Below are 21,546 nucleotides of genomic sequence, written 5' to 3'. Positions count from 1 at the left end.
AATACCAAATAAACACTTAAAAACACAAGCTTATTCAATTTGTATTTATATGTGTAGTGTCAATGAGGGGGGAAAAAAAAGGCAGAACCAGAAAAACAAAGTAATATAAAATCATCTGTGTTCAGCAGAGATTCAATATGCATCATTTATTAATTTATACAAAATTAAAATAATGTGTAATTCTCTTTTTCATGAATGATCCACACAGAAATAGAAATACATGAAACATGTCAACATGTATCCGTGTCAGAATACAAAGACTATGTGCAAAGTGTTTTCAGCAGGCGAACATCCTGCAGCATCACATGCCAGGCCTGTGTGCTTTATCTAGGCAAACAAATGCAAATACAGTCACACACATCTTGAGGAGCAGCACACACATCTTGTGGTTTTTAAAAAGTCTGTCACAATACAAAGAGGGTTGTATCAGAAGCAAACACTGAGATGTCACCACATACACACACCCAGACTCGCACACATACACACGCTCACACATGCACACACATACATCTACACACTCACATTTCAGTAAAGAAAAGTAAAATTTCATATAATTTACTGCAGTGTATCAGCAGGTATAAGGACCTAATATCCACTGTTTTTATTTACATTATTCATTTGTCCGCTTCTGCTTCAAGTCCATACTTTATAATGAAACCTTATTTGCAAATTCACATCATACAAACAACGCACAACACCTTTTGGAAATAAAGAATAAATATGAAAAAGAGAGATATTGTACTGGTGATTTTCCAATAGCCCAATAGTAGCAGCTGGGCTTTCATCTACCCATTTATTATGCTAATAAAGGAGAATTGTCTTTCACATCCCAGTTTGGTACATATTCAAGCATTCACATCAGGCCAGGTGTGCCTCCATTTGTCCATGCAAAAAGTCTACTGTCAGTTTTTGTAGTCCAGTTTTCACAACATAGAGTGTGAGTGTGCAGAGGTAACTTTTTCCTTCCTTAATGTCACAATGAGCTACTGTGTTTTGAGCTTAACACCAGCTTTATAAGCTTTACACGGCTAGCAATAATGCCCACTATGAACACTATAAAGGATCTTTAGAGTAGCACATGTTCAATACATAGTTACGTGGAATATAGATTTTTGCTATCAGCTGATATGCACCATGTTGTGGAGTGTTGAATCCCACTGAATGTTACAGGACACTAATCAATATTTGGATCAAACCGAGTTGAGAGGTGAAGAACTGCATGCTGCCTTTAACTCACTCCTAAAGTGCTTCGCTCATGCCCGAGACCATGCGCCGTCTGTTAATCAAACTCCTGCCACCATCACTCTGGCAGCAGCAGCTTTCTGTCTTGGGCTGCTTCCCTGGAGCTGATCGGCCATTGGCTTGAGTGCGAGAGGAGTTGGACCCCGATTCTGGTCCTCGTCCAGGCCCTGGAGAGGTCGGACTGAAGGTGGTTTTGGGGATAGGAAGCCCCTCAGGGTCAGCAGCGGGACATGCGTTTGCGATACTGCTCCACCAGCGGGACCAGGCACTGAGGTGAGCCACTCTGCAGCAGGAAGGGGTGCTCCAGCAGGTCAGTGGCGCTGGCCCGCTCTAGGGGGTCCCGAGTCAGCATACGGTCCAGGAAGTCTTTTAAAACTGGGGAGATCTGAACCACACGAAATATGGCTTTACTACTTTGGTCAATTTGAAACAGTTGAAAAATTACTTTTGACAATCAGGTCACTAGTGGTCTGCATAAGGGGTAGGATTACATTTAATCCACATATAAATTTATAGAGTTTGGGTTATTTTAAGCCTCATATTTAACAGAGGAAAAAAAGATGTTTCCTTTCAAATGAAGTCAAGCTCATGACAAATACTACACAATACGCTTTGAAACAGGAAGTAGCGGAGTTTACAAAGAACACTGTCTTATTTAATTCAAATCAGTTTTATTTATACAGTGCCAGTCACAATGCATGATTATCTAAACACACTTCACACATTCAGGTCATGTATGTACTTTACAGGTGATACACTGCCCAGCCCAAAAAAAAAAGTCACACATGCAGCCCTGTACATATCCACTCACTGTATAAATACTTCAATTTGCATTTTCTGTACATACTACAATGTAAATCCCACTGTAAATAATATATACATATACATATATTTTTAACAGACCGGACCCACTCACTGTATAAAACTCCAATTTGCACTCTGTACACATCACATTGTAAATCCACTGTAAATCTCCACTCATTGCTGTCTTTGTCTCCAGTGGACTGTTTGTCTATATTGTCTCTAGGTCCACATGTTGTCTGGGTTCATGTCGAAACTGTATGTCGTGAGCAATATAAAAACCGAACCCAAATTCCTTGTATGTGTTCACGTTCTCGGCCAATAAAAAGCTGATTCTGATTCTTTGTTGAACAACTTTTAGTCTTGATTATGGGATGCAATCACATCATTTAAGCCATGCAAGGGTACAATAAATGGTACAATAACTGCCATAACATTTATTTCCATCCAGTCGAATGAATATTTCACTATGATCCTATACAGGGTGTTTCAAAAACAAGTATACACTCAGAAAAATGCCTAAAAAATGAAAGTTCCATTAGTTTCAGAAAATATCTATACGGTTATTGATAGACCAAGGTCTCATGCTTTCATTACCACAATGGCAGGTATCAGCCATACCACGTGAGTGAGCATGGTCCTTGTACTTAATTGGGATAGAAAATGGCTTGCGCACAGATATGAGAGGGTTAAAACAAGATCAGACACCACAATTGGAAAGCTTAGGCAGGTGCTTTAATGCTGTGTAATTTACAAAAAAATTCAGTTAACCCTTTGTCTTCCAGAAGCCTCCAAACTTTGCACCCAGGCTGTGCCTTCCTTCACTCAAACAGCAAGTCCTTGCACGTCTGGTTCTGATCGTAGTCCATGCCAAAGAATGCAGGCCATGGTTCATTGATTTGTCAAAGAAGACACAGCCACAGTCCATTTCAATTTGCCCTTAGCTCTCCACAGGCCTAAAATGGACTGTGGTCTGACAAATGTAAACAGTGCTTCGTAGCTTCCGAGAAATTTACGTAGTCATGCCTGGATGGCTCAACCTGGGTGCAAAGTTTGGAGGCTTCTGGAAGACAAAGGGTTAACTGAATTTTCTTGTAAATTACACAGCATTAAAGCACCTGCCTAAGCTTTCCAATTGTGGTGTCTGATCTTGTTTTATCCCTCTCATATCTGTGCACAAGCCATTTTCTATCCCAATAAAGTGCAAGGACCGTGCTCACTCACGTGGAACGGCTTATACCTGCCATTGTGGTAATGAAAGCATGAGACCTTGGTCTATCAATAACCATATAGATATTTTCTGAAACTTATGAAATTTTCATTTTTTAGGCATTTTTCTGAGTGTATACTTTTTTTTTGAAACACCCTGTATAGGAGATGGGAAAACTGAATTACTGCACTTCCTTAAGATTCCCAGGTTTGTATTCTGTGGTGACCATTCTGTGGTGTAAATGATGTCTCACGCTCCCTGAACCACTCTTTCACAATTTGAGCCTAGTATTGTCATCTTAGAATTTGCCTGTGTCATCATTAAAGAAAAAAACATGGTCCTTTAGTACATTCAGGTAGTCGGCTGACCTTAATTTTTGGATACGTAACTTTGTTAAACTTAGACAAGACTAACTGAAGCGCCCCCAGATCAGAGGGTTGTTGTACTGTAGGCACTAGGCATGATGGGTAATCACTTCATCTGTCACTCCTCTAACCCTGATGCACCCATTACTCTGGAATAGGGTCAATCTGGACTCATCGAACCACATGACATTTTCCACTGAAACACAGTAAAATCTTTATGCTCTTAACAAACTGATGAATGAAAAGCTACTCACTGCACCAGTTAGGGTTAAAGAATTTGTTGCAGTTAAAGCATATGAATCACTGCTGAAGGACTTTACCTATAAGCTTAGTTAAGTTCAGGTTGTGACTTTTTAGGCTGGACAGTGTATAATATAATATATATAACATACAATGTCTTGGTCTGCTGTTTGTTTCTGTTCACATACCTGACTGATATTTCGTACAGTAGGAGCCGGTTCATCCCTCAGTCTCTTCATAGCTGCTACAGGGGTTTCACTGAAGTACGGGGGCTCTCCATCCACCATCTCTACCACCATGATACCCATAGACCAAACATCCACCTGGAGTATCACACAGGGAAAATTATCCAACAGATTTTGCATGTAGTGCTGCAGAGATCACCACTGTCATTCAGTCTCCTTACCTCAGTGCCATATGGTGACTTGGAAATGACCTCCGGAGCCATCCAATAGGGAGTCCCGACAAGAGACTTCCTTTTAGGGATGTCCTTACTAATCTGAGCACAGAAGCCAAAGTCTGAAAGCTTGACCTGTGGGGAAGAGGAGAAATACTTTAATATGTGAGAAGAAGGAAAAAAGAGAAAGAAACTACAGAAAAATAATAACATATCGTACTCTTCCGTCTAATGTGAGTAGTATAGAGTCACTCTTGATGTCTCTGTGGATGACTCCCTGTGAATGGAGATAGGCCAGGGCTTGCAGAACAGCTTCACACACTGTGGCAATCTGCTCTTCACTCAGCCTGCAGGACAACACACACACGAGTGTAAACACACATACACAGATTTTTTCATTAACATTTCAGCATTTGGCAGGCATACTTTTCCATTACGAACCATGACAGTCGGCAACTCAGAAAGTCGAAATATATGAATCACTACACATTGAGGGCAGTGATAAAGACTACAAGATTCAAAACAACAACTCCCACATAACCCAATGCCTAATAAAACATGTCAATTTTTGCAATGTAAAGAAATGCGAGCAGGTACAGAACTGGCCATTTTCAAACAACATGGAAGGTCAGATACCCAATGGAAAACAAGGTAACTTGCCCACACATGATTCTTATCAGCACAGAGATAAATAACATAAAAAGTATACTGTATAGCTGTAGAAGCAAATAAGATCAACTACATTCAATTAAATGTAATCCAATTAACTCTATTCTTTGATACAAATGAGCAGTCATGAAAGCAACAAAAGATATTCATCTTTTATTTTTCTCCAATTGTAATGTCAATATACCTTTCAGATAAGGCTTTGAGAAGCAGTTGCCGTGACAGCTGGCTCATTTTATATTTCATCTGGCTTGAGAGAAACGTTTTCATCCCTTTGTGTCAAGTGATCTGACCTCTGGTTTGTCCTATAGTGAATGAGCCAGCCATCTGTTAATAATATAAATACATTGACAGCTCCAACCTAAAACACCCAGCAGAATTTTACTGCCCTTTCTCAGTCGGTATGTTTTTATTTTTGATGCATGCTGTATTGAACACTGTGACAGGATCAGGAAATCCAATTTTTTTACCCAAAATTGACTTTCCATATGGCATCTAAACATGTACAAATTTGATTATGTTATTGAATTATTATTGTTGTCCACAGAACAGCTGCAGGCTTGGAGTGAGGAAGATGACTGAATGATGTCTTTGTGCTGCTGGGATGGACAGCGCTCACTCACTGGTTGATACCACACTACCCCCTTGTGGATGATTTAGTTATAAAAGATGATCTCATAACCAGGCACACTGCAGCAACTGCAGCTTCCTGAAGAGGGACGAGGAAGACTGTTGTTCAGCGGTGTTTGTACCTGGTTTCAGACACAATGTTGGTCAGTGCTCCACCCTGCAGGTACTCCATGATAACCCACAGCTCCTCCTCCACCAAGGCTGACTTAAACATCTCCACCACGTTCCTGTGCTGATAGTCCCTCATGATTACCACCTGCAGCAGAAAACATTCGGCTTGAAAACACATTTCTACAAGCCTGAGTCAAGTAATACAATGCCAATGGGGGTTCTTAAAGACTTGCAAGACCCTGACAAAGCATCAGACTTGATACAGCACAGCCAGGGATTTCCTCAAACCCCACCTATGTCCTCCTTTAGAGATTCCAGACAGGTATGCGGTGCTGGCTTTTAAACTCTAAAACAGGCTTTCTATAAAAGTCTTGAAGCCCAAACCCAGATGATCCTGATCACATTATGTCAGACTTGATACAGCTTCCTCCAGCTATTCTCACAGGACGAGTAGTTCTGTTTTCAACAAGCAAACTCATTTTTATTTATAAAATCATATCCTAAGCAGTGAATATTGAGCCTATGTTTCCAAACCTTTCAAATCTGGTGTTAAACTCTGTTTGTAGGGACTGTAAAATAAATAAAAAACAATAATGATGCAATAGCATATATTGTTACAATATTTTTCACACAAATCAAATAGTACCACCGACAGTTTCATAAATGTATCTATTTCATTATCCACATTAGCTTACGCTTGCACTTACACAGAACAGTCTATTAGTTTATCTATTTTAGCATTTAATTTGTAGATTTAGCTTGGCATACAAAGCATTATTTTTTCCACAATCATGATAATTGTCTCCATTCATCTGTATAAAAATAACTGGATGAAACTAACAGAAAAGTGACTTTTCATCACTATTTTTCACCTTATTTTCAGTATCAGTAAATTCTATGTATACTGAAGCTATTTATGCCAAAACTGCCCTTTCCAGTTTTTCTGTACAAAGCATAAAAAGTGTGTTACAATGTTCTACGTCAGTGAATGTGTCTTTTTCTTCATAAGGTATAAACAGTTGTAAGTCTGATATTATCAAAGTGGCATAAAATTAAAAAGGACAGTTATATTAATCTGATGTAAAATTCCAAGTCTTGCGATGTGTGGTGTTATAAAAGGCTGTCTGCTGAGTCATGTTAGCCGACATCGTTCCTAGTTTGCCTTCTTAAATATGTATCTTTATTGGTATTATATTTTTTAGCAAATCTCCTTTTAAGTACCTCCAGGCAATTGCAGAAGTAGCCCCTGGAGGTACACATACTGCATCACTATATTAAATCACAGACCTCCTGATCTCTCTGTTACTGAGCAGTTGGTGTGTGTATATTTATGTAACTGACTGTTTGTTTTTGGAGAATATTTTTTGGATTCCGTACCTCATTAAAAAGCAGCTCTCTCCTCTGCTGCCGCCGCAGGTCCATCATCTTCACCGCCACCTGTCTGCCGCTGTGCTTTTCTGTGGCGATGCACACCACACCTGTTGACCCCTCCCCAATTTTTACAAAGTTCTCCAGGTAAGATCGTGGGTCACCCTTGTCTACCACCATCTGCAGGGCAGCCTTAAACTGTTCATGTGTTACCTTGGGTGGGTCTGGAGGGGGCCTGGGTGAAGGGTGCTGTGGGGGTCTAAAAGCAGGGGAGCAGGTTCCTGGGGGACTAGTAGCTAGGGAGCCTGTGGGAGAGGGTCGAGGTTGAGAAGGGCTGTCCTGACGGGGGTAGGGGGGATTGGGGCATCCAGAGTGTCTTAGGAAAGGGTCAGGTCCATTAGGCCTCAGTCCCATGTTGGGAGACAAGCCTAGGGTGTAGCTCGCTGAGGAGCGCACAGTCCGCTGGGGTCTGATGCCACCCACAAGTGGACTGCTGGTGCCAGTGGGCAGGAAGCTGGAGTGGTACCTCACTGCCGACTCCGCCTGCATGATAAGAGAAACGGGGGGAGGAACATAGAGAGAGTACTGAAGTCAGTTGGCTGCCAGCCTAGGGATCAGGACCTGCTTTAAAACTGAATGTAAATCAAGTAGTTCACTCTCAGAGCAAACACTTCACCTTATATGACCCATGTGAAGACTGTTGCTATAGGGATCCAAACGACCGCTGGAGCTCTTAGAAAAACACCGTCTCTCAACTTATATAACCCCACTGGCTCTATAAACCTTCATTTCATATTTCTGCACTGGAATTAAATGAAATAGAATCCCCAGGACTTTAATTACCCATAGTGTAAAGTTATTAAATATACTACTTGGGTAGCTTCATCAGTCAGAAATCTTGTAAAAACACACTGAGTAATAACATGTACATAACATTAGCAGAAATATGCATATATTGTGAACTCTATGAATAATGTATTGTGAGAGCACTTTGTAGGTCTAAAGATGTGCAAACACACATGCCCTTCAGGTTTATTTTAGGTAGCAAAAGAAAAACTGATAAAGACTAACTGTGAAAAACAGATTTTTGTAAATATTTTGTGAATTATACAGTATAAAACTAGAATGAACAATATGACTAAAAGACTGACTTAATATGGGACCTTTAACCCATGAAGACCCAGGGCTACTTTTATATCAATTCCCAAATGAAATTTTCCCTATACCTAGCATTTCTTAAGTGATTTATCACCATTTATTTATAATACAGGGTGGGGAAGCAAAATTTACAATATTTTGAGGCAGGGATTGAAAGACAGTGTATGACCAATTAGTTTACTGAAAGTCATGAGAATTTATTTGCCACAAGAAAATTTACATAATAGAAAATGTTTTTATTCTATGTGTCCTTCTTTCTCAATAACTGCCTTCACACGCTTCCTGAAACTTGCGCAAGTGTTCCTCAAATATTCGGGTGACAACTTCTCCCATTCTTCTTTAATAGTATCTTCCAGACTTTCTCGTAATAGTTTTGCTCATAGTCGTTCTCTTCTTTACATTATAAACAGTCTTTATGGACACTCCAACTATTTTTGAAATCTCCTTTGGTGTGACGAGTGCATTCAGCAAATCACACACTCTTTGACGTTTGCTTTCCTGATTACTCATATGGGCAAAAGTTTCTGAAAAGGTATGGATAATAGTGTTAGGTATGATTATGACATCAGTATATGTTTGGTTTCAAAACAATTGACGTAGTGCCTGCTGAGAAAAAACAACTAAATGTTCATTGTAAATTTTGCTTCCCCACCCTGTATTATCCTCTGTATTTCATTTTTTATCAATATAAATCAAGTATTTTCCTATATTTAATTTACTGATCATGAAGATGTTTATGAAAGTTCAGATTAAAGTTGAGGGTTGTTGTATCAAAAGCAGAGAAAACTGCAGAAAAGTTACTTTTTCCAGTCAAATATATCATTAACTGATCATAAACCAAGCATTTCCATCCACTGTTATTGATCAAATTCTATGGGTTTTACTGGTGAATCAACATTGTAGAATATGACAGTGTTTCCATGTTCACTATGGAGCCTCTGAACGTCCAAATGGGTCATATCTGATGACCATGAAAAGACGACAAACTGTATTTTACACCAATTATTTACATGTATTGATAGGATTTGTGGTTTACAGTTATTAAACATTATAGATCAGAAGATGCTTTTGGTCATTGGTGGACATTTGGGTCTTTATGGGTTAGTAAGCATTAAGCTTTAATCTTTTTCCTACCTTTTCCTTTTAGCCTCTATAGATGTTACAACAACTAACGCTAAAAAACAAAATAAAAGTAAAGCTAGTCAGTTTCTTGAAATAAACATAAAAGTACTGTACTTCTGCATTTGTAATCTGACACAGAAAACCAGACAAAAAGACTTGATCACAAAAATAAATAACAGCTAAAATAACTGTTGAAGGTGTGATGACTCTGCTACACATTGAGGCTTACTTTCAGGTCGTAGGATGAGAACGGCCGTCCCGGGCTGTTCTGTGGGTGCATGTACATGGGCACATTGGGCCGGAGCTCCGTGCTGGCAGTCCCTTGATCTCCAATGGGCTGCTGAACAGTCATAGCTGGGCTGTAGAAACATGCTATAGGTCTCTGAGTCGGTGGCATTCCCCTGGGCAGCTGGAAATCTCTCTTCCATATCACTCTCTCCTGAGGACTGCCCACCTCACCACTCATATAAGCTGCATGGCTCGGCATGTGGACGTTCTGAGTCTGAGCCGGTTGTGAAGGTCCCTCCAGGGAGCTGATGCTCACTTCATAGGTTGACTTGGCCTTTGGTAAGATACCATTGGGCTGCAGGGTGATGCTCTTCTTCATGCCCAAGTAAGGGGTGTTGGTCTCACTGTGGATGTTCCTGGCTCTTTCCTTCCACTCATCCTGAGCTGCATCCTCATCATCTTCATCATCCTGAGTCAGACCCTCGTACTGGTATGTGTCTCCCTCGTTCACTTCCCCAAGTCTTCCCAGAGACTGGGCCCTTTTCCTGGCTGAGGGGCTGCTCTTCCTCAAAGAGTTGGAGCTGGTAACAGACAGTCGGCTCATATCATTGATCATGGCTGCGATGTAGTCCCCATGACCAATCATGCTTCCACGCACAATGGTCTGAAAGAGGCATAATAGAAGCATTACGGAAGTGTTATCGAAAGATTACTAACACTGGAATAATGAGGGTGATATAATTATTGCTCAGAGGCATGTTGAATTTAGACTTGAGAATCTGTAAAGGACATCTTTGTCATTCTACAAAGACAGTGACTTAAATCATGTCCCCAGTGGCTAACTCTGACAATACGCTGACAAATATACTGAGCAAATATTTCAAGAGATACATTACAAAGACAAAGCCTCTGCAACTGTGCCAGTGTTGCAAAATTCAACGATTACACATATCTAAATAGCAAACATGCAAAAGTAAAGGGCCTAAATTTGCCCTGAGAGAAAATGATCAGCCAAACGTAGGATGTCTTGCCAGAATAGTGTGTGTGGCTCATTAGTCAGTCTCACGGTAGAGTCAGATTCAGTTCACGGTCAGTCAACAGCCTCTCTTGTTTCTCCATTTCAGTGCTATTACATCTACACAGGGGGTCAGGGTCAGATGACATCTAACCTAGCAGCTCTCAGGAAGGTGAGAACAGCAGGTAAAAAGGACATTGTAAAAACTGATTTGATTTATGTGTCAAACTGAATTTTCTCTTTCTTCTATTAGCAATCACTTGAAATCTCCTCATGTATTATATAGTTGTTTTGTTTGTGTATTCCCTCGCAAGCGTCATGTGATAAAACCAATCTCATCTTGATGCTATTAAAGCCATAAATCTGATCTAAATGCTGACATGATGGTTATCATACTGCACAGCACCAATCACATCAGAGCGGCAATAAAATTGTTGTTTTCTCTGCTTTTTTTAGAAGGTGAGCCATAAACAGCTTCGACAGTATGCTCCATGAAGCGAAGAAATCATGAGACTTGCAGGCTTTATCACTCACTGGCATTTCCTCTGCTGTACCTGCACTTTTTATCCCTTCTGCTTGACATCTGTGGGAAGGCTCTGTGGACTGTTATTAATTGCCTACGTGGAGTAATAAATCTTGCGGCCCTCCGAGTATTCAACATTGTACAGTCAGTGTACACAGCAGGGTCATTAGCCTAGCCCCATGATAGATAAGAAAGCAAAAAGATGGGAAGGGGAGTGTGCCTTCCGAGTTGTCATGCCAGGATTATGGCATTTTCTGAGACAGCAAACTGAATCACACTTCCACAGTACAAATAAATACAACAAGCTGCTTTTTTTTTTTTTTACACATCAGTCTGTCAAAAATTAGAAGTATAATTTTAGAACACCTCATTGTGGTAGGTAAATATTGTGATTGGGCCAAATGGAATGGTGTACTATTCTTTAATGGATCCGTCTGATGGGTCCAAAGAAAACAAACTCAAGAAGTAACTTTCACAAATAATTCCAGAGTTTTTTGGTGCCGACATCTGCTTTAGATTTCCACAGTCCAATCAGATTCATGTAGTTCACCAGTCAGATTTTGTAATTGTGACACTTGTGGAACTTTAAGCTCTGAGAAAATGTTCTGCTCTCTTTGCAAAAACAATTTCAGTTTTCACAGTGTGCCATTGTGAAAAGTTTTTTTCAAGCCATTTCTATCTTTTACAAATGTTTACTTTCAGCTACATACTCTGGAATCCTTTCTTAACACTACTTAAAAATAATAATAATCGATTAGATTTATATAGCACTTTTCTATGAACGCATACTCAAAGCACATACAGGGGATCCATTATTCATTTACTCACACATTCATACTCTGGTGGTGGTAAACTACATATGTAGCCACAGATGCCCTGGGGCAGGCTGAGGGAAGCGTGGCTACCAATTCGTGACTCCGGTCCCTCCGACCACCAAACATTCATATGCATTCATACACCAGTGTGAGTAGCAGCACTGGAGGCAAGGAGGGTGAAATGTCTTGCCCAAGGACACAAGTGCACATGACTAGGACAAAGCGGGATTCGAATCGCCAACCCTTCGGTTATTGGACGACTCGCTCTACCTCCTGAGCCACAGCTGCTCACTTCACAAATATAGAATGTTATGGCCCTAATTTGAGCCCATAGAGAGCAATAGACTTGAGAGTGATTTGTGCTGTACCTTCTTTGGCCTCAGCTCCACCTCTGTGATCCTGGAGGGGTCCACCATTGGTCTGGGCCTGCGGAGGTTCTCTATCAGGCTTTGCCATTGTGTTGGCAGGCCCACAAAGCATCCTCTCTTGGCGTCAAATGAAGTGTGGACACGATGCTCAAAGTTCTTCGGCGCTGATATCTCAGGCCTCTTCTTTTTCTTTTTGCGAAACATCCTCAGGTCCACAAGGGCGGCAGCTTGTCCGGTTCAAAATGCCCCTGCAGAAAAAACAAAACAAAACATGTATTCAGCATTAAATAAACATCCAAAATTAAAGACAGCAATCTTAAAATTTGTTTGGCAAATCTATCTTTTAGTGCCAATATCTAACCACACTTCTGCATGCTCTACTCTCTAGCTGGCTGTATTCAAATTTAAACTACCAGCACATAATCTTTCCACATAGGAGGAAGCATTGAAATAGCTCATCTAAAACATGTTCCATGACAGGGATGTGTGTATACCCACGCTGAATTTCCTGGCTGTCTCAAGCTTGTGCCTCTGAAAACAGCCCCAATGAGAGTGGATGGATTTGTAGTCACATGTGTAATGAAGGATATCTGGTCAATTAAGGCTTATTCATTCTCTGTGCCCTTTCACTGATGAGCATGCGGCCGGCCTGGCCAGCGCCCACAGGCTTTGAGTGCATTAGCAGCAGAAACACAACACACAAGCACAAACATACTGTTATGCACGCATGTATATACAAACACAAATACTATGGCATGCTATCCCTCATAACCCCTTTATAACCCTTATATATCCTATCCTAATTAGTAGCTTGTGTGTCCTTGATTGCAGAGAGGGTAACCACTTAATCCTTGGATGGATGGTCCTACATTTGGCGAGCCACTGACTCCAGTTTGCTATATGTTAAGCTTTATTTTCCATTCAAGTGCAGGGAAATAATTAAATACATTACATCTCATTTCCTCAGCTGCACAGCTGTACTGTGAGATAATCGCTCATATTTAAGTCCTATCATTAGTATTAATGCTACTTCATGTTGCTCACAGTATGAAGGACATCCCAGCTGCTATTCACAACATAGATGTTCCATTTTTGTTGAATTTAGAGTACAAAATAAGACAGAAATTCCCTGATGTATGTGGCAGAGGCCTACAAGGTGCCCTGCAAGATCAGATACAATCTCCCATCATGCACTGTGAAATGGTGGGAGTTGAGGAAATTAGTTTTGCAGTCGTCCGCAGCTCAGCAGGCGATCACACTGGCAGCCTCTCCTCTCTCCACCTCCGCCCTCAGACCAGCACGGCTCTAATCGACACGACGACGCCTGTTATGAGCTGTATCGGTGACTAACCACGCCACTCGCCCCAACGCAACACCGGAGGGTAAAAAGAGGTCAGGTCCAGTGGTCACATCAGCCAGACCTGCTTCATTATAAGGAGGCAGAGAAGAAATACAGCTCTGAGAGACATGTCACCCCTCCAAGGATAATTCAATCACAAGGCTAATATGCTAAGTGTTGCATAAGCGCATCACTCTGTGCTCTCCTTATGTACATAATGTGGTGCTGAGAAGGGCTTTAATTCTATCTGACAGGGACATTATGGTGTGAGGGCTCTCAGGAGGTGGGGGAGAAATGAGTTGGGGGCAATACCATAGTCAGACCTTATATATTAAAGAGAAGGAGAACTAGTTTCCTTTCTGAAGATACAGAAAAGCTTAAAAAAAAACAAAAAAAAAAAACAGTTGTGGTACTTTTTTAAACGTCTTCCATTGCACTGCATAGAAAGCTCCGATGGCTGCTCTGCCTGCAGATGTTGGAATTGCCTGAACAAATATTTACACATAGCGCTCATGTATCCTTTACAAGCAGATCAATCAATATTTACTCATGAGTGAAATGCAAACTGCTACAGTCCTCCACTGCCGGCAATAATGGGGTGATACCAACACAAATAGGACAGCTGCTTTGTGTGGTACTTTATCAAGCTTCATCAGTTCAAAGCAGCAGAGAACAGGACTGTATTCATTATTCATTCTCAACCACTGTTCCCATCTAGAGGCTGTGGAAAATTTAAACTCACCACTGTGATATTAGCAGCATGTAAAAATACACAGAGACACACTTTGTTGATTCATATCTAGGCAAGTTGACTTGAAAAGTTGATGCAATTATTGATTAACAAGCTTTAATCACATGCAACTGGCATTATATTGACCTCTCCAACTCTGCCAAGCTTATGACTGTCTTGATAACAATATGCTATTGATTTCTAAGCCCATCGTATAATACTTATGCACAGCGCTGAACTTGCACAGTGCATAATCACGCTTTCTGGTCACATCTCTCTAAACTGCAGGGATTTGACCCTATGCCTCAGTGGCTTGTCTTGAATCTATCAAAGTGCTGAGGCAAAAACTCAGCCAGCAGCTGTCAGGGACATCAACAGCCAAAGAGGATGAGGTCACTCTGAAATTATGCTACATGGGGTATTTCCATCTTCACAAACACACACAGAAGGAAAACTTGAATCAATGACATTCAAATGCAATTAAATCTCTCATGCAGAAATGGTTTGAAGTTCTATGCAAATTCAGATCAAGCTGCAAATACATCTTCTGCAGATAGTTGCTATTTAGTTGCAGCGTTACACCCCCACTCTAGCCTCAAACCAATGGAGATCCAATCAAAGCCTTACCCCCAACTGGATGGAGCTTCTTCACCTGGCAGAGCAGCCGAGCCTCTCATGCCATGCAGAAACGCAACCAGGCAATCCATATGTTTCCCACAGACAACATGACAGAAGCCGAGAGGGCCTGCTCGTCTTCCTCTCATGTTCAAATCACCCCAAGCAGGACTTGTGGATGAGTGGGAGGGGATCGAGAGATAAGAGAGATATTGGATTTGCTCGATGCTAGTGCTCCGAGCTGTGTTGAATGATTTTTTTTTCTATTTGCCCTGATTTCTGCTCTATCTTTTTTGTTGGCATGCATGCAGAAATATAGTGAGTGCGCAGGTGACTGTGCTTGCTGGATTAGTATGGTGTTCAGCCCTCCGCTGATCTAATTTTAGGACACATCATTTCTCCCCCTCTTTAGCACCAGACACGTGTTTATTTTGTACAGGATTCATGTCAAATAGTGAGGTGAGGGTGGGAGACAATTGAGATGAGGTAATCCTCTGTGTTTGTCAGTGCATCTATAAGCATAATCCAGCTATACTGATTTACAGAGGAGGGGATACGTCTATTTCACACTGGCATAGATAGCATCAAGGTCTTAACTGCTGTTTTTGGACTCTGCAGTGCAGTGGTGAGGGTTTGGAGACTGCTCTTCTATCAGCTTCATTATGATGACCGTTTTGCCCTTTGAGTGTAATGAGACTGCCTCTCGAGGGGAGGAAGGGGGGTCTTGGTCTTCCTTTGTAAAGAACACACATACCCATACACACACACACGCCATCTGAAGGCATGGAAAAGGTACACAATTGCTGGACGTGACTGGACAGTAGAAAAGCCATGTTTATGATTTAAGTTGATGTCCGCTTTCTCTTTGAAGTCACCTCTGTAGACATGAAGGGATTGTCAATAGGAGATGACAAGTGATGTAATGAGCTGCATTCAATGACATGGAATAACACACTGCTTCCATGCATATTTCATGTTAGTGGTCTAATACATCATGCACAACAAAATGCTGGAAATACAGGAACACTGGAGAATTGTGTGGATCTTCTATTTTTCTTTAAATATTTAAAAGATATTTAAAGAAAAGTGTCAGTGAAGATGATCTAGTGTCAGTTTTTTTTTCTAAAGAATTTCAACTTACTTAGTTACTGATCAGTTTTATCCTGATAAAAGCTCCACCCAACTTTCTAGAGTTCTACTGTTTCAACTTTCTTAGTTCTTGATGAATCTGTGTCTTGTTTAAAAATGTCCATTCATGATACTGTGTAAAACATACCCAAGGGTAAGCAAAGTGAACGTATGAAGTAATTGAGTGTAAAATGTTATGAAAAGCCAGTACAAAAAGAAGTTAAAGATCAGATGTGCACATTCGCATTGTCAGAGGCTAGTACTACATATAAATAGCCATTTATATCCATATCCTTCAATTACAGTTCAGTCTATAAAACTGCAGATTAAGCCAGGATGACCCATATTCACTGAGAGTTCGCTGACAATGACATCTCTTGGGCTATTTTAAATGTCACATCACTCGCTGCGATGCATCATGTGCAAGTTTTCACTCAGGCTTCTCCAAGAAGTAGTGTATGTCAGAAACAGTCCTAAGACACACAGCAGTGCCATTCTGAGAAAGTAAACAATCAAAGCTTGTCTGTTATTCTCTCATGCTCTGGCTGAGTACGAAAAAGGCCTGAGGATTGGAAGTGTACTGTATGGTAAAATATGATGTCCATGCCCAACAATGTGGGCTGTCAGTTCTTCAAGGGCAGACATCCGTGCAGCAGTGCACATTAGTCCTGAGCTAATATTGATAGGAGGAAACAAGAAAAGAGAGGTCAAGACAGGAGGAGAAGGAAATGGGGGGGGGGATAGAAGAGTCGAGACATTCAGATGTAGTGGCAGAAAAAGAAATGGAGAAGATGAAAGAGAAAGGAGGAGGGAAGAAAGACTAGACGAAAAAGAAAAGAATAAAAACATGCTGGATGGGAGCCGTCAGTGTCCTCACAATTAATGTTTAACGTGTGTTTTTGCTAAATTTAGCATCTACAATGTTCCCTTCTGAAGATATAACCACCTTTCTCTATCATCTTGGGTAGCTTTGTTTCTAGCAAAACAAGCCACAGTAAAAAGGATTTGAAGACAGGACACTTGCATCACAGAGACCATACATCATTCTGTCACCTGATATATTGGCACTGATTCTCCAGGACAACAAAATGCACAAGAAAACTAGTTTGCTCAGCCCCTGTGGCATGGAAGGTGGACATTAATGCGCAGTAAAAGCTATAGTGTCTATCTACTCCAAACACCTTAACATAATGGCATTGTAAAAGCAACACGTCTGGTGTCCTGGGGGTTTTACAGAATGTTCTGCTGATGTTGACACATCACTAGAAAACACAGTACTAACTCAGAGACTATTGTCCATGCAGTGTAAATGTATGTATATTAAAGACACAGAGTCAGGAGAGTAAGGAGAATGCAGCACTGACCAACACTCAGTTTAATTAAAGATCCTCTTGGCTCTCACAAGTGCTTTGAACAATCTGACGCTGCGCTGATAGAGACGTGTGATCAGCCTGGACCAATGGTATGTGCCCAAATCTTCTCTCTTGGGTCTAATTTATTGATGCGCCAAGCCCCAGTGCAAGCTTTACTGTACGTGCATGAGCTCATGAAGGCTTTGATTTATATTTTTTAAGCCCAAGCCTCAGCATGTCTCTCCCAGGCACAAAGCACCTACCATTTTTAACCTCAGATTCCTTCATGGTATCAATCTGCGCCGACTCTTCTGCCCTCCTCTGTCACCCAGCATGGGTGCTGTTTCAACCCAGTGAGGGGACTCATGGCATGCTGTCCTAATTTGGACTCAGAGCCTGTTTTAATCCTTAGTGCTTGACGTCTCACGGTCAGTGGCTAAGCTAAGCTGGTAATGCACGCTGTCCCCTCCTTCAACTGACATGGACATGACATGAACATTCCTGAAAAACAATCAGGAAAACAACAGGGCATATGACAATGATGTACCACCTCCACCTGCCTGCTATGTCTGCTGTGTGTGGGAGCTTACTATCACTTCCTGTCACCGTCCCAGTACAAATACAAGAACCCACTGCCAGTTTAAGTTGGACTGTGAGTCTGTGCGTGCATAAAAGGAAAAGGGGTGACATGAGACGGCCTTCAAAAGACAGCAGATGTCCAGCTGTGTGTGTGCATTCACCAAAGAGACCTTTTCTGTCACCTCCACTCCCCTGTCCCTCCTCCTTCTCCTTGAATATCAATGAGTAACCTGAGACACAAACACATGGCAGTTGAAAACTTGCAGGGCTTCAGACAAATCCTCATCAAACTTACAAAACTCACAATTACAGGCACAAACTGGAAGAATGCCCCTTAAAACAAACAACCCTATCAATCTTAACATCACATCAAAATAAACACATCTTTTTGGCTCAGAACAGATCCCTAATGGGTGGTTAGTGTGAGACATGGATAGACAACACCAAGTGAAGTCCTTCTCTGACTGAAAATGGTTACTTTTTGGTAGCAAGTGCACAAATGTTGTGAAGCCGTCGATACAAATAATTGCAAAGGTGATGCGAAAGCATTGGAGAAAAACTAAAATCTATACAGTTCTTTTAAACACCTTAGCTGTGGATTGATTTCCACTGGAGATTTAGCATCTAACAGAGAAACTGATGGAGCTACTTTATAGACTTCCTTTTTTTTTTTTTTAATAAAAATGAGCAGTTTTCTTCTCTCGTAATCTTCAAACTCAGTATCAAACAGAGCAGAGTTCAAACACTGCCTCCCACGTTTATGCAAGCTCTTGTACAACAGGTTTCCAAACCATTATATTCACAAATGAAGTAAATAAGTCAAATGTCAGTCTCCTCTCCGGTGCCTGTTTTCTCACAGCATCATCTACTGATATACACTAGAATGAATCCTCATGCACTGGTAGGACCCGAATGATCACCTGACAAACTCAGCCTACACACACTGTAACACACAGTGATAAAAACAGGAAGCCTCTGTCCACAGTGCCTTTAGCAGTGGCACAGTTAGTGTTTGTCAAGTGTGATCCATCTTGAGAAACACGAGCTTAATATTTAAGGGATTGCTGTATCCTTTTCCTTGACATAGAGGTTGAGGACAGAAGCGGGAGGCAGAGTGAAAAAGAGGATGTGGGGATTTCAGAAGGAGGGTGAGCAGAAGGTGAATGCTCTTCTATTCAGATGCAGTCCATCAGTGAATGCATCCACAAACCTTCTTCCTTTTTCTCCCCCACATCAACACCTGGATGCACTGCATTCTGCTCAGTCTCTCCACCTTCTTCTCTTCCTAATGCCTACCGACAGCACACACTAGGCTGCTCTTTATCAATGACGTTAAGCCTCTTTTCCTCCCACCGTCCCCAGCCCCCCCTTTACCCCACTCTCCCTGCTGTGGAGAGAGGAAACAGGGCTCTGGAGGAATAGATCATAAAAGAGAGTACTGAAAAAAAAAAAAAAAAAATCTGTCATCCTCCTTACCTTGCCGTCCAGTGAAGAGGAGAACCTCTCTCCTCCAGGAAGGATTGGAAGTGAGAGTGCGCACATACACACTCACATACAGTATTATCCACCGCTCACTCACATTCGCACACACACTCACACACAGACATACACGCTCCCTCTCTCATACACACCACGACGATGAGGGCTGGCTCTCAAGCAAGCGCACACTGCAGGCTGCCGCTTGCCTGGGAAAGCCTGATGCGTTCCTCCCTCCAGGCGCAAGCACACACATCCATCTCAAAGCCTCTTTGTTGGGGCTGATTCATCCCAGGATCCGTGGCTGAGTGCTGGTCCGTGTACCGGTGCCTTTTCCTGGGGACACAGGGTGACCGTGTAAAGGAGGGACAAAGCCATGAAGACAGAAGGCAGCATCCAGGAGGAGAGACTATCACGGATACATCCAGCGCCTTCAAGCCCCCCTGCTCCCTCTTCTTCTCTCTCTCTCTCTCTCTCTCTCTCTGTCTTCTCTCTCTATCTCACACACATCCCTCCCTCCCACCTCCCTCTCTCTCTCTCTCTCTCTCTCTCTCTCTTTCTCTCTTCCTCCTCCTCCTCCTCCTCCTCTCTCTTTATCACTTCCCTCCTTCTCTGCCTCCTCCCACTCCCTCATTGGGTTGTCTTTGCAAAAGCCCAGAATTGATAGCAGCATGTAACTGTGCCTTAGAGTGTGTGTGTGCATGCGTGTGTGTGTGTGTGTGTGTGTGTGTGTGTGTGCGTGCATGTGTGTGTGTGTTTTAAGCCGGTTTCCAGTGACTGTAAGGAGAGGAGGGCTCCTCTGCACCTCATCACCTGGGATACCTTTCACCCATGTGCCCGCCCTCTACCTCTCCCAATGTCTGCTTGACATGTAATGTGGCTGGAATGAGAACATGAGTAGCATTACAGAGTGTGGTGTGCTGCCGCTCACTAATATGCATTATCCATGGAATGAATGACGGGGTCAGGGATGGCAGATGGTGGCATGGGTTTGTGGTAGCAAGGAGTGTAAGGGGGGGGGTATTTCTGCAATGGGTACAAACCTCATCCTTGCTGTTTCTTTGGAGCCCACTCTCTGTGACCCAAAAATCTTTCAGGATAGAGACACAAGCAACTGAAGTTACAACCGTCTTATAACCAGCATCCTCATTACTTGAATGAAACGTTGCCCTCTCTTTTCACCACAATCATTTCCTGAATAATTTATACAGCGGCTTAAACCAGACACAAAGCAGGAAAATGTATTAGGGTCAAGTCATGCAGAAATTGCTCACGGAGTCAACCAGATTTGGGGCATACATGTAATACATGCCGTTTTGATATGAGAAATGCTTGCAGAGGCACTGTAACATGCTTAAATAATGATGTTCCTCCTGACAGGAAGTGAAAAAGGCTCGACTAAACCAATCTGCATAACAATGACTGATTTTCCTGGTGGGGGTATAGCAGCCAAGACCCCTCCCTCTCTTTTGCTCTTACTTGTCAGCATTATTGTCACAGATATTTATTAGGGCCGACTGAATTTTACTGTCTTGCATGACTTCTGATTTCTTTGGAGTTCAAAGCTGCGAGTACCAATAAAATGCTTTATAATAGGTGTATTCACATGCAAAATATGGGGGTTATCACAAAAAATAGTCCTGTTTGTTCTGGGTATCTGAGCCAAACCATTTATGTACTCACACTTGCGCCTACTATCTGTGTTCAACCAGTGTGAAAAAGAGCTGGATAGCTAAAACAGGGTCAAAAGGTCAGTTAACGATGCAATCTTACTAGGAATAGCTTTCACGACACAGAAAAAGCAATGCATATTTCATAGTGTGGGGTATAAGACTCCACTGTGAACTCCTTTTGATTTTAACTAAGATTTATGTAAGATCAATGACTTAAATTGTTGTTTTATGTGCGTTTGGCAGATTCACTGTTAAACTTCATGCCACAGCTAAAACATCTGCTGAAAACACTCACTCAGCATTCCTATAAGTAGCAGAGAACTCACTTGTAATGTTAAAAAAAGAACTTTACAATGACAATAGTAGTCTTAAACTGTGTTGTCATTAAAATAAAA

The 21,546-nt window shown here is 41.7% G+C and overlaps 1 protein-coding gene across 2 annotated transcripts; it reads right to left on the bottom strand.

The window, feature by feature from the left end:
* Nucleotides 1-120: 120 nt before the first annotated feature.
* On the bottom strand, nucleotides 121-19,936 carry pak6 (p21 (RAC1) activated kinase 6). 2 transcript variants are annotated; one of them, XM_030127288.1, is made up of 9 exons: nucleotides 19,479-19,936; nucleotides 12,260-12,507; nucleotides 9,540-10,202; nucleotides 7,040-7,573; nucleotides 5,674-5,807; nucleotides 4,476-4,602; nucleotides 4,265-4,390; nucleotides 4,047-4,181; nucleotides 121-1,627 (listed from the first exon to the last, which is right to left on the bottom strand). In XM_030127288.1, exons 2-9 carry the CDS (start codon nucleotides 12,461-12,463, stop codon nucleotides 1,460-1,462), a joined length of 2,091 nt encoding a protein of 696 aa, XP_029983148.1. In that variant the 5' UTR covers nucleotides 12,464-12,507; nucleotides 19,479-19,936; the 3' UTR covers nucleotides 121-1,459. The 2 variants fall into 2 exon arrangements, with proteins under 2 accessions (XP_029983148.1, XP_029983149.1); XM_030127289.1 differs by lacking the exon at nucleotides 19,479-19,936 and adding an exon at nucleotides 14,956-15,178.
* Between the last annotated feature and the right edge of the window lie 1,610 nt (nucleotides 19,937-21,546).

The sequence above is a fragment of the Sphaeramia orbicularis genome, chromosome 22 (assembly GCF_902148855.1).
Source record: "Sphaeramia orbicularis chromosome 22, fSphaOr1.1, whole genome shotgun sequence".
NCBI classification, from domain to species: domain Eukaryota; kingdom Metazoa; phylum Chordata; class Actinopteri; order Kurtiformes; family Apogonidae; genus Sphaeramia; species Sphaeramia orbicularis.
The sequence above is the reverse complement of the archived record's forward strand: the minus strand, read 5'-3'. Positions and strand labels throughout refer to the sequence as shown.

Excerpts from the sequence above, each read along its gene's own strand:
- pak6 (XM_030127288.1), bottom strand. The coding sequence starts at position 12,463 with ATGTTTCGCAAAAAGAAAAAGAAGAGGCCTGAGATATCAGCGCCGAAG. Across the intron at positions 10,203-12,259 it reads TGGAGCTGAGGCCAAAGAAG|ACCATTGTGCGTGGAAGCAT; the intron begins GTACAGCACAAA and ends TGCCTCTTTCAG. Across the intron at positions 4,391-4,475 it reads TACTCACATTAGACGGAAGA|GTCAAGCTTTCAGACTTTGG; the intron begins GTACGATATGTT and ends TCTTCCCCACAG.